At 55.4% G+C, this 16,149-nt stretch overlaps 1 protein-coding gene across 5 annotated transcripts in view; it reads right to left on the reverse strand.

Moving 5' to 3' along the window:
• Cux2 (cut like homeobox 2) overlaps positions 1 to 16,149 on the reverse strand; it is a 177,545-nt gene that overhangs the window by 26,977 nt on the left and 134,419 nt on the right. For 3 of the 5 annotated variants that reach the window (XM_055605959.1, XM_055605958.1, XM_055605962.1), the window contains exons 4-7: positions 14,323 to 14,401; positions 11,823 to 11,996; positions 2,033 to 2,167; positions 151 to 271 (exon numbers count right to left, since the gene is read on the reverse strand). In XM_055605959.1, the coding sequence (XP_055461934.1) occupies positions 151 to 271; positions 2,033 to 2,167; positions 11,823 to 11,996; positions 14,323 to 14,401 (509 nt within the window). The remainder of the gene's footprint in view (positions 1 to 150; positions 272 to 2,032; positions 2,168 to 11,822; positions 11,997 to 14,322; positions 14,402 to 16,149) is intronic. The other 2 variants (XM_055605961.1, XM_055605960.1) reach the window with 1 other exon arrangement.

The raw sequence follows: 16,149 nt of genomic DNA on the forward strand, positions 1-16,149 counted from the left end.
CTCTCTGAACAACGCTGATGAATGGGCCCGGACCAGCCCATTCTCCAGATGTGGCAGGTGAGGCTTGAAGAGTGACGTGAGAGTCGTAGGGCGGGCCTCAGAGTCCCTCACCCTTCCCCGCCTCCCGGGCGTCCCACCCTCCCTCCTCACTTCTGTCTCTCGGCCTCATCCTTCTGCAGCAAGGTGTCTGTCAGGAGGGTGTTCTCAGGAACTGGCAGGTGGCTACCGTTGGCTGTCGTGTGCTCGGTGGGACACGTGCCCTCGTCCTGCTCTGCGGAAGACAGGGAGGACTACACTCATCACTCGGACAGCTGCAGGCAAAGGTTTCCCACAGAGCCCTGGGATGGTTCCTCAGTTTATCAATAGAGAGAGCGGGGAGGGACCCACTGGCCTGCTGGCTGGCACGTTCACACAGTGTGCTGGCCGGTTTTTATGTCAGCTTGACACAGGCTATAGACATCTGAGAGGAGGGAACCTCAATTAAGAAAATACCTCTAGGGGGTGGAGAGATGGCTCAGTGGTTAAGAGCACTGTTTGCTCTTATAGAGGACCTGAGTTCAATTCCCAGAAGCCACATGGCAGCTCATAACTGTCTGTAACGCCAATTCCAAGGGGTCTGACACCTTCACACTAATGGGATCTTTCACACTAATGCACATAAAATAAAAATAAATTATTAAAAAAGAAAATACCTTGATAATATAGGGCTTTAGGCAAGCCTGTAGGACATTTTCTTAATTATTGCTGAAGGAGGGCCCAGCTCATTACGGGTGGAGCCATCCTTGGGCTGTTGGTCCTGGATTCTCTAAAATGTCTGAGCAAGCCGTGGGGAGCAAGTCAGTAAGCAGCACCCTCCATGGCATCTGCATCAGCTCCTGCCTCCAGGTTCCTGCCCTGTTTGAGTTCCCATCCTGATTTCCTTTTGATGATGAACTGTGATGTGGAAGTGTAAGCCAAATAAACCCTTCCTTCCCCAAGTAGCTTTGGTCCTGGGGCTTCACCATAGCAATCGGAACTTTAAAACTCAAAGTCAAGCTCCCAAGTTTCCAGCCTCAGACAGCCCACCCAGGGGTCCCTTCTGAACACCTGCGCCCCTCTGTCCTCTTTATGATTTTAAAATCGTGCTAAAACATACGTAAGATCTAGAGCCTTAACTGTTTTCAACTGACATTCTCGATGTTATCTGTGTGCTTGTGTGTGTCAGGTCCGAAGGAGACTCCGTTTTCCCAAATTCTGGGGGTTAGACAAAAGCTAGCATTCCTCAGAAACTTGTGGCATTGGTTCCTTTCCAAAAGCAGACACTTCCTCTCTCACTGGCTAAAGGGACAGATGGCTTTCTGTGGTGCACATTAGTGTACCAAAGCGCATGCTGGCCTCCAGGCTCCCACAGTATCACAAGCACCCGTTACACATTTCACAGGCCGTGCGCAGCTCAACCTACCCCCTGTCCTAAACTCCCCCGGCTCACGGGCTTCCCTGCGCCCAGCCATTCCTTGTCCTCATAACCCTGCTATTTTGCCTATGCTCCCACTTTTGCCTGTACTTTCTTTCTCTCCCTCTCCATCCACCCTCTCTCTCTCTCTCTCTCCTTTATGCTCTGCTACTGCTTCTCTCATGGTCCAGTCCAGTCTGATGGCCATCTTCAGTCTAGTACGTTCTCTCTCTGTTCTAGATCCTTCCAGTTTCCTCCATTATCTCCCTCATCTTGACAATAAACCCTTCCCCTTAACCACACTATGGAGCGTTCATATTGTCAGTTTATACAGTTGGCTTTTTTAAAGTAGTTTTGAAACAGGATCTATGTAGCTCTCGCTGGTCCTTGGGGTCTCAGCCTCCCGAGCGCTGGAATGCCCAGGCGTGGTGGTTAGCATGGCTCTGACAGCATGTACATGGTGACAGATGTCAGCATCAGCCGCCCAGCTACCAGAACCCACTGTCACTCGAGGCCTGGAAGCCCAAAGGGTGCTCAGCTTCGGCTGAAGCGCTGACATCCAGGTTTGCCCCCAACGTCCCACGGGGGCGTCATCGGTACCTCTGGCACTGGGCGGCTCTGGGGACCTCTTCCACGAGCTGTGCACGTCCTGTAGGGGCTGTCCACTGGGGTGGAAGCTGGGACGCTGCAGTCTGTCGTTTAGAGTCCTCGCCACCTCAAATGAAGGAATGGGGTCTGCAAGGAAAAAGCAGAGAGAGAAGGGGGGCTGTGGGTGAGGCGCCATGGGATCAAGACAGCCTTCCACAGAAAGCCGGGGAGACAAGCTGTAAGAGCCGCTTGGAGTCACTCTGATGGCTACAGGAAGCAGAGGCCACGCTTCCAACTTCAAAACTGAATTTCTTTTAACTGTGTGTGTGTGTGGCCGGCACATGTACCTGAGTGCAGGCGGCTTCAGAGGCTAAAGGTGTCAGAGCCGTTGGCGCTGGAGTTGCAGGTGGTTACAGGTGGTCAGAGCCATCTGTGAGGGTGCTTAGCTGGAGTCCTCTGCAGGAGCAGCACACGCCAAGCCACCTGCGCGGGTCCTATGTTTAACTTCTTGGCTCCCAGTTAGTGGAAATGTTGGGGAAGGATTAGGAGATGTGGCCTCATTGAGAAGGTGTGTCGATGGTGGTGGGCTTTAACGTTTCTAAAGCCCATGTTGGGCTCAATCATTCTCTTTTATTCACTCATTCACTCACTCACTCATTCATTTATTCACATTTTGTTTCAAGACAGAGTCTCTCTATGTAGTCCTAGAACTTGCTGTGTAGTCCAGGCTAGCCTCGAACTCAGAGATCCACTTGCATGTGGCACCATGCCCCACAGCCAGACCCTGTCTTACTCTCAGCTATTTCTCCAGCATCATGCCTGGCAGCTGCCATGCTCCCTGCCACGATGACAATGGACAGACACCCCTCTTCCCCCGCATAGTGTCTCAATCATCGTGTAACCGACATCTGCTGTTATGGTCAGACCCACAAAGGGGCCCCACACAACAACCACATGCCCAGGGAAAAGAGGCAGCAGAACTGCTGTGGGGTCAAGCTGAGCGAGGACACCGCCTCCTGGTGGGATCTGGTCCCCGCTTTTCCAGCCCCTTTCGGCCAAACTGACCATTTCTCCTGGTGCCCCTCACTCCCTGTTCCCAGTTCCTGGGTGGGCATGCCACAGGCTGTGACACGCACCAGTGAAGTAGAGGAAAACCCACTTGAGGAGGTAGGCCTTGGCCAGCCTCGACATTTTACCCGTCACACTCGAGAGGCCACAGGGAAAGACACTGTGCCGGTGACGGAGTGGCTCCCACAGTCCTCAGGGTTCCCTGTGGCTGGCTCAGGCAGTCAGAGGTCAAGTCTCTGATGGGAGCTCATGCATGTGACCAGTCCCCTCCTGTGCAGCCACAGCCTAGGCAGGTGCAAACGACGCTCACAGATGTGCCCGGGGCCACAGGACCTGTGGCCCCAGTTCCTTCTCATGCCCCGGAGCCCCCGTTCCACCGGCTCACCCCCTTGAGTCTTGATTCTTGGCAAGCAGCGGTTCCTCTCTGTGCCTCACCACAGATGGCAGCACCCGGGGGGTGGGAGTGGGCGTTGTGTGATGAGAGACATAGAAAATGGTCGGCACAGGCCCCAAGACCTCAAACACATAGAAACCCCAACTATTCCTTCTTCATGATGCCCTACTCTTCAGAGGCTATGCACAGGAACGCTAGCAAGGATACTCTCCGCTTTCCTCCCAGCAGCTCAAATGCCACCTCTTACAGGCAGGCCTCCATATTGAGTCCATCTTGTAACCCAAAAACAGATCCTGTGCACCCACAACTGTCTCATCACTCTGTAAGTCCATCTCCTTATCCCTCAGTGGTTAGGTGTCTGCAAAGGATGCTGGGATCACATGCATTCTTGCTTTTCTCTTCCCCCTGAAGCTGGCTGAAGTCTAGCCCAACACATTTTTGCTGGCAGCAGACCTAGGCCGTGCCTGCAGCGGGGCGCCTTCGGGTCTGGCTGGACCCAGGCGGTCCCTTGTTTGATTCTTCTGCCTCCTGTTTGTTTAGGTGGCGGGAGGCCGGCCGAGGCGTGTACTGAGGTGAGCAGGTGTGAGGGACTTGGCAATGGCTCTCTTCTGTCAGCACACCCCCCCAAACGCCTGTCATTAGGCCGGGGCCTGCTCAGCGGGGTGTGCCATTATGCCTCCCCGGGCTGGTGTAATTATACATTGACATAATTAACCCAGCAAGCGCATTAGGCAGGCCGGCTAAAAATTCATCTCTAATTATTTGTTGTGTGCATGCTAACGAGCCCATCTGCACTGCCTTTGTACAACATGGACAAATTAATTTACAAGTCTAGATTTTTTAATAAGTTCAAGGAATTGCTTTCTATTGTGGCCTGGTTTTTGAGGAAGGAAGGGGGGGAAAAAGGCGCTGAATGTTTGCAGGGGTCAGGGAGATTAGATAAATAGCACAGGATAGCACAGGCTGAAGAGGCCAGGGGCCAGGGAAGGAGGCCCAGGGGCCCAGAGGGCCAGGCCAAAGGACCACACCAGCAGGAAAGGATTCCTGTCACCTGCTGTTCACAGAGGCCAGGGACAGCCCTTTGTCCTCCCTAAGGAGGAGGTCCTGGAGCTCCCCACAGGAGACTAGGAGGAATGTGGGCGGTTCTTACTTCCCAGTAGGCGCTGATGGGGAGATTAAAAAGAAGACACTGAGCTGGGCCTGGTGGTGAGGCCTGTCAGCTCAGTTACTCAAGGCTAGGGCAGGAGGATTGCAAGTTCAAGGCCCATAGTGCTTGTCTGTGTACGATGCCCGGGATTCAACCTTGGCCCTCCACAAACCAGGATGGTGCATGGGCGTCAAGGCCAGCCTGGGCTATGGAAGAACAAAAGGCTGGCGATGTGGCTCATCGGCAGACTGCTTGCCTGGAAGGCTGGAGGCTCTGGGTTTGATCCTCTGCACCATCTACAGGAATAGATGGAAGACAGGGAGGAGAGAGTGGGTGTGACTCGGGGTGGGACCAGCCCTGGCCACCTGATCCCCACCTGGTTCTGCCTGACTACTGCTGCTCAGAATCTGGTGGGTAGGAGTGTGGGAGGTGAGCAAGGCGAGGTGCTGGCTGTGGCCACCCCAACGGCCAAGAGCTCAGGAGTGCTGGGGCCAGGCAGCCTACAGTGATGCCCCGGGGAAGTCTGGGGGCGGATGCATGCCCACAGGCTGCTATCAGGCTTCCTGGGAGAAAAGCGTCCAGCCTCTTTGCTCTGAGATACACCACCTTGGAGCTCCTGAGAGACCGCCCAGAAGGCTCCCCAGGAGACAGGCTCATTTCATTTGCCACTTACTCCCCAACCAATTACGCAGGTGGGGGCAGTAGGACCCCCCCTCCTCCAATGTCCACTAGACAATTGGCAGCAGGGCTGAGATGGGCGCTTGGGCTGCTTCCTCCATCCACTGTGGGTCTTGGGGTCCCCGATAGAGAGGGTAGGTGCCCCCATGCCTCCTCCAAACCAGGACTCCTCCCGGCCTGTGCCTTTCACTGCCATATGGGAGGCATATGTAATGTTTTATCTCTATTGCCCAGATGGAGAAACTGAGGCACAGCTGATGGTGCCTCCCCAGGTGGAGGCGATGGGGGCAGACCCCCTCCCACAGGTGGATCTCCAGGACAGGCTAGCTGATCCCCATGTTCCAGCTGATGGGTGTGGAGGAGCCTAGAGCTCCCTAGGGAGCCTGTCACGTGGGGTCAGGCACTCGGCATTCTCCTGAGCAGGGTCATGGATTTAGAATAAAGGAGATCTGCTGGGTTAAGACCCTACTCTTGCCTCCATGGGGGAACAGCCTGCGGACAGGCCTCAGTTTCCCCTCGGGTGAGACGGAGACACTATAACACAGGGTAGTGCCCCTCAGGGTGACTGACCCGCAATGGGGCCAGATTCCTGGGAGCTGAGGGATGAAGACTCCAGGTTCTGGGATCTGGTATCTTGGCCAGCCTGAGCAACTCAAAGAGTCAGAAGACAGGGAGGGGTTCAAGGTGGGTCTAAGGGACTGGCGGACCAGCAACTCTGCGAGAGAGAAGAGGATGGGGTATCCCAGCTTCGCCTCAGCAGAGGGAGGAGGATGGAAAAGTGAAGTGGTGGGCCTCTGAACAGGTGGGCAGGCATGGCCACCCAGGAGAGACCTCCCCTTGCAGATGGACATATCTGGTATGGAAGCTTTGAAGATGGCAACAGCCTGGCTTGAGCAAGGGCAATAGGAATCAGGGGTCTTAGGGCTCGGAAAACCCTTCTCAGACCATGTCAGGCTAAGCTCCCCTCCTCGAGGCCACACACTCTCATCTGTTGAATGGCAGCACAGATATTGCCATTATCCCCAGGATGAGGAAATGAATGTCCGTCCACAGAAGAGGCCTAATGTGCTCAGAAGCAGTGGTGGAGGGACTTGAACCCAGGGCTGCCCCTCTGTGGCAGGGCGGTTGCCTTGGGGCACCATAGGAGAAGCTGTCTGAAACCTGGGGCTGGGGCCGTGGGACAGTATATGGAGCTCTGTTCAGGTTCCTATGACAAGTGTGTCCCAGGCACACACTCAGCATTGACGCTGTCACGCAGGGAAGGGCCGCTGAGCCGGATACTCTAAGGACATGGCTATTTATTTATTTGTTTTTGAGTCAGGGTCTCTCTACATTGCCTGGGCTGTTCTGGAACTCACCATGTAAACCAGGCTAGACTGGAACTCAGACCTGCCTGTCTCTGTCCCCAGGTGCGGGGATTGAAAGCACGAGCCATCATGCCTGGCTCGGACGGAAGTCATTAGCCACCTCACGGTGACCTTCATCCCAGAGAGGTCAGGGCCATGCTGGAAGAAAGGGGGAGCGGTGAGGCTCCAAATCAAATCCTGGTTGTGACACTGGCAGGGAAAATGGCTTAGGGTGCCTTGGGCCTCGGTTTCCCCACAGGCAGCTGGAGATAACAAGGGGACACAGTACACAGGGTCAGCACTGGACAGTCAGCTCCCAATGCCCCAGATAGCGCAGACCTCAGTTCTGGGCACTGGACTGTTACGGTTTCTGCTGGTGAGAGCGCTGTAAGCCCCTCCTGGCCCACAGCACCTGAGGCGGGGGCGAGGGGCACAGTGCCTGGCTCCCCAACTCAGTCTCCTTCAAGGCCACAAGAGCCAAACTGCCCGCAGCAGTGACCGAGTGTGTTCAGGACTGTGTTGTAACTACCTATTGGCCCTGCAAAGGGCCACCTGCCAAGGTCACGGCTGAAGCTCTCAGCTGGGCACTGTGCAGGAGGTCATAGGTCATAGGTCACAGGTGGGGTCAGCACGGGTCACCCTTCTGCCCTGACCCTCAACTTACAACCTCTAGCACCTCAACCTTCCTAACATTGTGACCCTGTAGTACAGTTCCTCATGTCGTGGTGACCCCCAACCCATAAAATTATTTCTGTTGCTACTGTTACTACTGGAGTTTTGCTACTGTCATGAATTGTAATGTAATTATCCGATTCCGCCCCCAATGGGGTCGGAACCCACAGGCTGAAGAGCGCTGCTCTAGAACCCTGGGTGTACTGTGCTCTAGGTGACTCAGAGCTGGAAGTCAGGCAGGCGAAGGGGTGTGCACACAGACAGGATCAGTGTGGGGACTGTGGCAACTCAGGACGTGACGTGCGCCACTATTCCCGAGGCTCACACCCCCGGCCATACACACTGTGTGCAATGTGTCCTAGAGAGGGCGCCAGATGGGAGGCTGCCTGTACGGTCCAGGCAGCTGTGGGTGAGGACTGTGGCAGGCTGGGAGACAGACAGACAGGCTTCCTGGGCTGGGGCGGGGTGGGGGCCAGCAACTCATTGCTAGCTGTGTGTGGTCGCAGACTGAATGAAGGGAGAACAGCTCTGGACCTGGGTCTGTTTGTTCCCTGGCTTCTCCCAGGGGCCCGGCAATAAATGTGGGGCGTCCGAGGCCTGTGATAGGGGAGGGAGCTGAAGTGGCTGCCTGCCTGGGGTGTTTCGTGGCATCCCTGAGGAAGGTGCCATGACCTGCTACCGGGACCATCTTAGGGTTCACTGAGGAGTCATGGCTACAGACAGGAGAGGTTCTGGGAATGGACCAAACTGCTCTCCGTACAGGCTGAAGCTGGGGAAGGCAGAGGGAACTCTTCCTCAAGCCTGCAAGGTGCAGGCCTGGGAGACAGGCCTTGACATCTGACCGCCATGCTGTGAGAGTACAAGCCTGTTGCAGCAGCAGCAGCAGCCATAAGCTCGTGGCTGGTGAGCGTGTATTAAGTGCCAGGTGTGGCCCCTCCTTCAGTCACACACTGCCTAGGCCTGCTGGGTGCTAAGGAAGGTTTGGGCTGTGGGAGCAGTGAGAGAGGAGAGCCCTGGCTTTCCACCACTTGCATGGGACAGATGGGGCGTGTGTCACAGAGAATGAGCTCGTGGGATAGGCTGGGCAGGGCAGATCCATCTTGGGGTGACACTGAGCAGAGCCAGCCAGCACGGTGATGAAGAATGCTCTAGTCAGTGGCGTGTTGGTGGAGTCGCATCTGGAGAAACAGCCCAGGTCAGGCTGAGGAAGGCAGGCTGCTTCCCTCTTCTGACTCCTATCCACGAGGGTCGCTGCCCCAGTAACAGGGCTTCACTGGGTCCTCATGACCACAGGCCACACTTACAGATGAGGGTGTTGGGCTCAAGAGTAGCCACTGACACCCAGCTGTGTCCCTGCCACTCCTCTCTGCCTGGCGACATTTCCTGGGACACCAGGTCATGGGCATAGTGAGTGATGTACTGCCTCCTTTAGTGACTGCCTCCCTTAGTGGCTCCTGTAACCAGGGCCTGTGTGGATGGGGTGGGACAGCGGCCCTGGGGACACAGAAGCTTTTTAATCCAAGCTAGACTTCTCAAAAGCAAAAGTGGGAACCCCCAAACCCACAGTGTTTGAACAGGTGGGCTGTGGATAAGCTGAACCGAGGGGGCCCCTAACCAGGGGGCAACAGGCTGAGGGGCGGGTGGCCCCCTTGCTGTGTCTGGGAAAGCCTCATCCGTGTCTGGTCACTAGCAGATGCTCACGGTGGGAGGCAGGGGCTGAAGACACAGGGAAAGAAGTCTGGTCCTCCCCTCCCTCTGTGCCCACCCAAAGTGGCACATTGAGGATTTTTTGGGATGCTGGAGCCAGAAGGCTGGCCATGAGGCTGCTTAGAAACATGTATGCAGAAGTATGCGCCCCTCCAAGCTCCAACCCAGGCAGCGGCCTGCTCCCATCTGGGCTCGAGTGGTGGCCATGTGGGTGGCACACAGACTAACTTCGATCCAGAGTCCTGACTCTTCCTTAGCAGATGGGCACAACTACCTTCCTCTACAGCAGCCGTGAGCATCCCCGCTCCTGGCCCCCCCTCCCCTGGGTGTTCATGGTGACAACCTCGGCCACCGATAGCTCAGCAGGTACTACAGGCCGGTCACCCGAGACTCCGTCTCCCTCAAGGTTGTAGGGAATGAGGGCATCTGTCCAGGGGAGACAGCAGCCTGGAGAGGGAGAGTCAGTTTCCCAGCCACAAAACACATAGCTTCGTCATAGTGCAAATACAGCTCCGTGTGTGACGTTTATGGGACCTCCCAGGAGGGCAGGGAGAGTCCATCTCGCTCAACACCACGCCCCTGTGGTAGGAGAGAGGCCAGCAGGCAGCGGGTGCTCAACATCTGCCGAGTGACACAGGGGGACAGGTGTGCTTCAGGCGGCACGCTGGGGTCTCTGCTGCCCCACAGCTCCGTGGAGATGGGGTACCATCGTCCACATCTTATGTGTCAGGGGAGACAGGCATGGGAGGGGCCAGGTGTGCAGGGAGAGACAGACCGGCAAAACGGCCTGGCCCATCCCTGTGGCCCAGACCCCTCTTCTGCTGCCCCCACAGTTGCAGCTCTTTGCTTCCCTCAGCTCTGGGGGTTCACACAGGTGAGGCCAGGGCCCTGCTGGTGAGAGCATCCGGTTTTCAGCAAGGGCCTCCCATCCTTCCAGCCCGGCTCTCCCAAATGACCGTGTCCACCATGTCACCCCCCATCTCAAATTCCAGCGCTTCTCAGCTGTGTGACCTCCACCAAGGGACTTGACCTCTCTGAGCCTACCTTGAAGGGGTGAATGAGTGTGTGTGGGTCAGTAAGGTTGTGCCTGTGAGGGGCTGGCATGATGCCTGTCACACGGACAGCACCCCAGAAATGTCCTGGCAAGGCGGTACCTCCGTCTTCCATCTGAGCTCAAATGAAGTGTTTCTGTGGGTTCTTATGACTCTCTAGAGACACAGGCATTGAGGGAGGGAGGGAGAATGGGAGGGAGGGAAGGAGGAGATGGCAGCAGGGGCCAGCTACTCTTCCCAATTATACTAAATGTTTTCTTTGCCGTGGAGGCCAAGGTGGCTTGATCACTAGAGGGCGCTAGAATTAGTCGTTTGGGAGAAAACTCAAAACTAGTGATTTTCCCTTCTGCTTCCATCAAAAACATATTCCACATGGCTCAGATTTAAAACTTCAAAAGATCACAAGAATACTCAAAAAACCAATTTCAACTTTCAGGTGAGAACGCGCTTAAAAATAGGACACAGAAAGAAATATTTGGTAAGATTCTCTACTTTCTAGAAATCGTCACCTGAACGGCTGCTAGGTACTGTAGATAGGAGAGGTTATGAGCAAAGTTAAAAAGCAAAAGTCAGTTTAGGAGAGAAGATGCCAAACAGTACCAATGCCCTTATCCCTAATATACAAAGAGCATCGACAAATCAATAATAATTAAGTCCTGACACACATGGAGGAATGACACAAATGGTCAATTTACAAAATATACTGCATGAGAACACACCGTGTGAAGAGAAAATAAAGAAGAGCTGGGCAGACCAACAAGGAGAATCAGATTCATTTTGTTCTGACCACAGGGCCTGTGATCAAGACAGGCGGCAATGTACTTTCCTTCCCTCATTTTTCTTTCTCATCCTGGAACCCTGCAAAGCCACACTGAGCCCTTGGCGCATGGGCAGCGTGGGGGAGGGCTCAGGAACAGTGACATAAGAGAAGAGACCGCATGGCAAGGCTGCCAGGTCAGGAGTCTAAGCGAGGGACCACTTTCATGCTGGGGAAGGGGATGCAAAGGACGCTGGTCACACAGAGGACCAGGTGCCACCCTGCAGACTCACAGGGGACAAGATGAGGCGCCAAACCGCAGCTCTCTTTCTGTTTCCTGTCAACTGAGCTGAGGCTGTATAAAGCAAAAGCTGCTTTCTTCCTTTGTTTTTTTAGGTTGGGAAGGTGTATTAAAAACCCCCAAACCAGCTGGCCCCAGTGGAGCATGCCTGTAACCCCAGCACTCGGGGAGACAGAGGCAGGCGGATCTTTGTGAGTTCGAGGCCAGCCTAGTCTATAAAGTGAGTCTAGGACAGCCAGGGAAACCCTATCTCGAAAACAACCAAAGCAACAACAACAACAAACCCCTAAAGCCAAGCAGCTCACGACTGCACAGACTTGGCTTTGACGCTGCCCCCCCCAGCCCGCCCCCGGGGTCCTGGACAGGTAGCTACTCCAAGAGAGCCACGACAGACTCTGGCAGTGCCAGGCTATGGGATGTTCCTAAAAGGCCTCCATACACCGAGCAGGAGCTCTTGCGTCAATGGAGCAGGAGATCCCACGACCACCTCTTTTCCAGAGGCCAGAGAGGGTGAGGCTGCAGGCTCAGGTCGCACAGCTTTGCCGAGGACCACGTCCTGACTGCGTGTCTGCCGCCACAGCGGGGACATCCGGTCTGCAAGCGGTCTGCCCCACAGGCCACTGCGGGAGTCCTCACATCCTGCGCCCGGAGAAAACCCAGGGAGCCTGGGGGCCACTCACCTGACTGGCGGGGCCTCGGCCGTGCGTCCACGCGTCCCCCGGGCCGCCCTGGCTCTCTCCTCTTCCCGTTTCCCTTCTCTCTTTCCTGTGCTCTAGCCGCTGGGTCCCCAAGTTCTCCCGCTGAGGCCGGGCCGGGTCCCCCACGACTTGGCTTGTGTGCAGTGAGGATGTCGGCTGTCAACACGGCCCGCCGGAGCCAAGGGGTTTAAATCAAGTCTTCCCTCACAACAATGACATTAATTACGCTTTTAACACATTTTACTGGGTGTTTTTTTTTTTTTTTTTTCTCACTTCGTGCCACATCTGTGCGAACAATATCCAAAAGATTTACGGTTTTCTTCCGTAATTACAGATACACGGACTGCGCACTTATCAAAATAGTTGCTGAGCAATCAGAGTGTCGCTGCCTGCCAAGGGCTGGGGCTGGCAGCAGCCACTCATTCAGACGGAAATGTTGAATCAGGACTTGGGGGGGGGGGGCGGCAAGTAATCTGCCTGTCAAGACGCAGGGGGGGGGGGGGTCGGGGCGCCCGGGGGGGGGGGGGGGGGGGGGGGGGGGGGGGGGGGTGGGGGTGCTCCGGGGCCCCCCAAAACCTCCACGTCTGACATTTGCTTCTCGCGTCTGCGGATAGCGTTTAATGAGCACCGAAATACGTCTCCCCGATTCCCCGAAGAAATCATTAAAACGCTGTGTTATTCTTAAATGTCTCGGAAATGAATTAGGGCCCCTAAAGGGCCTGTTTGTGTGGCGTGTCTCCATCCGTTAAGCCTCCTCGTTTTCTAGCTCGTTTGACAGCTGGGATGTGCCCCCCTTCCCCCGGGAGGGGACCTGGGCGTGGAGTCAGCGCCCACCAGGCTCTCTGGGCTCCCCAGGCACCCCCCCCCCGTGACCCCCTGAGTGAGTACACAGGCGGGGACCCTGGTGAGAGGTGGTGGGGACTTTCCGGAAGGTTCCATGCCAGTCTCGGGGGCTCACGAGGCTCTCGGCTGGACCCATAGCTAAGTTAAAACAGTCCAGGGTCCGGAAAGAAAGAGGAGGGTGCCATGGTGGCTTCAAGAACCGAAGCACTGGGCCCTCCGTGGGTGTGCGCATGCGCCCGCGCGTGACCCTGTCCTTTGCCTGGGTGCCCATGCATGCGCGGACCGTGTGCCGGGCGGCAGGCCCCCTCAGCTGTCCTTCCTCAGGGGGGACAGCTGGCCTTCCTCCTTTGTTTTCGGAGTCAGGTCTCGCGTCCTGGAGCCCCTCAAGCAGGCTCGATGTTGAGACAGACTGTGTCTCACTGTGCAGCCCAGGCTGGCCTCAGCCTTCTGAGTGCTGGGATCACAGGAGTGAGCTACCATGCCCGAGTCTGGATACCCCAGGCACGGAAATGGCTGGTGTTCCCTGGGGCCTAGCATGGCAGTTTATTGGAGTGGTGGCCTTGTGGCCCGGACGCCTGCTGCGTGAGGGGTAGGTGTCGGCCAACAGAAGGGAAAGTGCCAGGGACCGTGTCCTTTCAGCCAAGCATGCTCAAAAAGGTCACACACTGGACCCACAGCCAGGCCTCGGAGCAGCATCGCGTGCGGAACCCAGCTAGGACCTCAGACATGGCCCCCGATGGCGGGAGGCTGCTGTGTTCGCCTCACTGGTGGCTTTAACCACCACCGGGTGGCATTCAGCTCACCTACAGAGCATTGCTGCCCTGCCTCCCTGGAGTTCCAGAATCTTGCCCCAGAGGAAATCCCTACGCCTCCTCTGGTCCTAGCCTCTCATGGTGGAACTTGATGCCTGCTCTAGCTGCTTCCTTCGAACACACTCATGTGTTGCTGTAGTGACATGGGCACTCCTTCTCACGGCTGACTCGTGCTCCAGTACGGATGGCACAAGCTTCAGACATCTGTTTATCTGATGGCAGACATGTGTGGGTATGTGTGTGAGTGTGTGTATGTGTGTGTGAGTATGTATGTGTGTGTGTGTGTGGTTAAGTGTATGTGTGGGTATATGTGTGTGTGTGAATATGTATGTGTGTGTGTGAGAATGTGTGTGTGTATGTGTGTGTGTTGGCTCTGAGCACAGTGAGCAAGCTAAGGGGCTGACTTCTGCCTTGTTCACAATGTAGCTGTGGGGAACCACCCAGTATTTGTTCTTTTGGTCCAGGCTTCTTTCAATGCGGGGATTCTGAGGTTGGCTGTGGGCAAGGCAGCATTACGCCTCTGCCCCCTGCTGGCAGAGTCATCTGAGGTCCGGCCCCTTGGGGCAGGTATGGAGGAGAAGCCCCAGGTGAGCATCACATCAGAGTCGACCTTCTGCCCACAGGGCAGAAAGCCAGATGATGGACGGAGGGAACCAGGCTGGTTAAATCAACCCCCACCCTGACCCCAGCTTCCTGAAGGCCTGGCCTGCCCTGCCCCTGGGACCAGGCCTGTCCCCAGACCCCAGTGCCACAGCGGTGTCTGTGTCACCTGCTCATGACGCTCCTCAGTGGCAATTATTCAATTACGGAGCCCAAGTACCTCTTACCTGGCGCTTGGATTAATTGCTTGTAAACACTCAGGAACGCTGCCTCCGCCTCCTGACTTCTCTTACTGAGAGCCACCACCTTAGGAAAGAAGAGGAAGTGTCACGTGCAGCCATGGCCCTGGAACTGCAAGGAGACCGCTATCTTTTTGTGCAAAGCAGGAGGGGGGAGCTGGGGCGGAGGCCCCCACATTAAGGGAGCCTGTGAGCTCAGAGCCCAGCGGCTCTGTGCCGGCTGTGTGACCTTGGACGAGTCACCGCCCCTCAACGCTCTTCCTCGTCAGTTAAATGGGGTCGGGTTGGCTAAATCTTAACAGGACCCATTTTCTAACCTGGTAAGGAGATCTAAACACAGGGAAAGGCAAACAGTAGGCTATTAATAATGTTGGCTATCAATATTTACTCTATGCACAAGGGCAGTGCTCTGAGTTCAAACATGACATGCTTGGCAAATATCATGAAGTTGACCCTCAGAGCTTCAACCAACATCAGAGAGTAACAAAGTTTATGTGAAAGTTTCCGGTATACTGATGGTGCTCAATAGATGCGTCCCAACTGAACGGCTGACCACACAATAGGCAACTGATGAGGAGCTGTGTTCACCCCATCCTCTTGCTCATGTTCTTGTCCTGTCGATGAGACTTTGGAAGATAGGCGTCACCCGCACCAGGTGGCTGGGTGACTCTTGGAGGGCGGGCAGCAGTGAACTTCTGGGCTCAGGACCCTCTCACTTCCTGGTTCAGATAGCAAAATCCAGCTGCCCTGGTCCTGGCTCTTGCTGGCCAGTTGCAATGTAGAGTCCTGGGCCTTCCCTGTCTGAGGCTGCCCCTGGCAGGCGCTGACAGGATCCCCTCATCTGCAGGATCCTGGCTAGCTGGGCCGAGGTGGGCAGCAGTGAGCATTAGGCTGCTAGGACCCAACTTCCTGTGGGAGTGTGGACTGTCAGTCTTCTCTGTGCTGGCACTTCCCATGAGTCTCAGCGCTGAGTCCAAGGAGACAGAGAGACTGATCCAAGCTCTTCCTTATACACAGCCCTCAGAGCTCGTTCTGGCACAAAGTTCGTGCCCAGCATATTTATTTTTTCAGGGTTGGGGCAGGACAGGGTCTTATGTAGCCCAGGCTGTCCTCAAACTTACTACGTAGCCTCGGATAACCTCAAATTCCTGGTCTTCATGCCCCACCTCCCAAATGCTAAGGCACGTTACAGGCGTGCATCACCTCGCTTACTTTATGCGGTGCTAGGGATCGAACCCAGGGCTTCGTGCACGCTAGGCTTGCACTCTACCAGCTGAAGCCCACTCCCAGCCTGTCAGTGCCATTTATCGAATAAACAAACTGTGCTGCATCAACCCTGTGCCCAGCCAAAATGCTGTCTGGGGCCCTTTTCCTCCCCAGTGGCAGAGGCTATTTCTGAGTCAAACCTGACCAGAGAGATGGACACCAGGAGATTGGAACAGCAGTTCCAGCATGGCTAGCTGGACACAAAATCCACTTCCCTGTCTGTAAAGGGGAGAAATTAACGACATAACTCCTTCAAGGGAGTATACAGGGTTTTAGCTTTTGGCAAGCAGAGGCTTCATAGATAGTTTACCATCACGGGTCACCAATTTCCTCCTTGACTCTGTCAGCTCTGAGTGAGAATCTCAATTGTTGTCTCTCTGGTATTTTACAGACACAACCTAAGAGGAAACCTGCCTTGTACACAGAAAAACATACTGATGCACCAAGGAAAACCACATTCAATATAGAAGTTCACATTCCCTATATGGCGGCCATGATACTCAATATGGCTGCCATGCTGCCCAAGCCATGTGTGGCTCTTGACCACTT

Source organism: Psammomys obesus, unplaced genomic scaffold, assembly GCF_907164565.1.
Source record: "Psammomys obesus unplaced genomic scaffold, mPsaObe1.curated_primary_1811, whole genome shotgun sequence".
Classification (NCBI taxonomy): domain Eukaryota; kingdom Metazoa; phylum Chordata; class Mammalia; order Rodentia; family Muridae; genus Psammomys; species Psammomys obesus.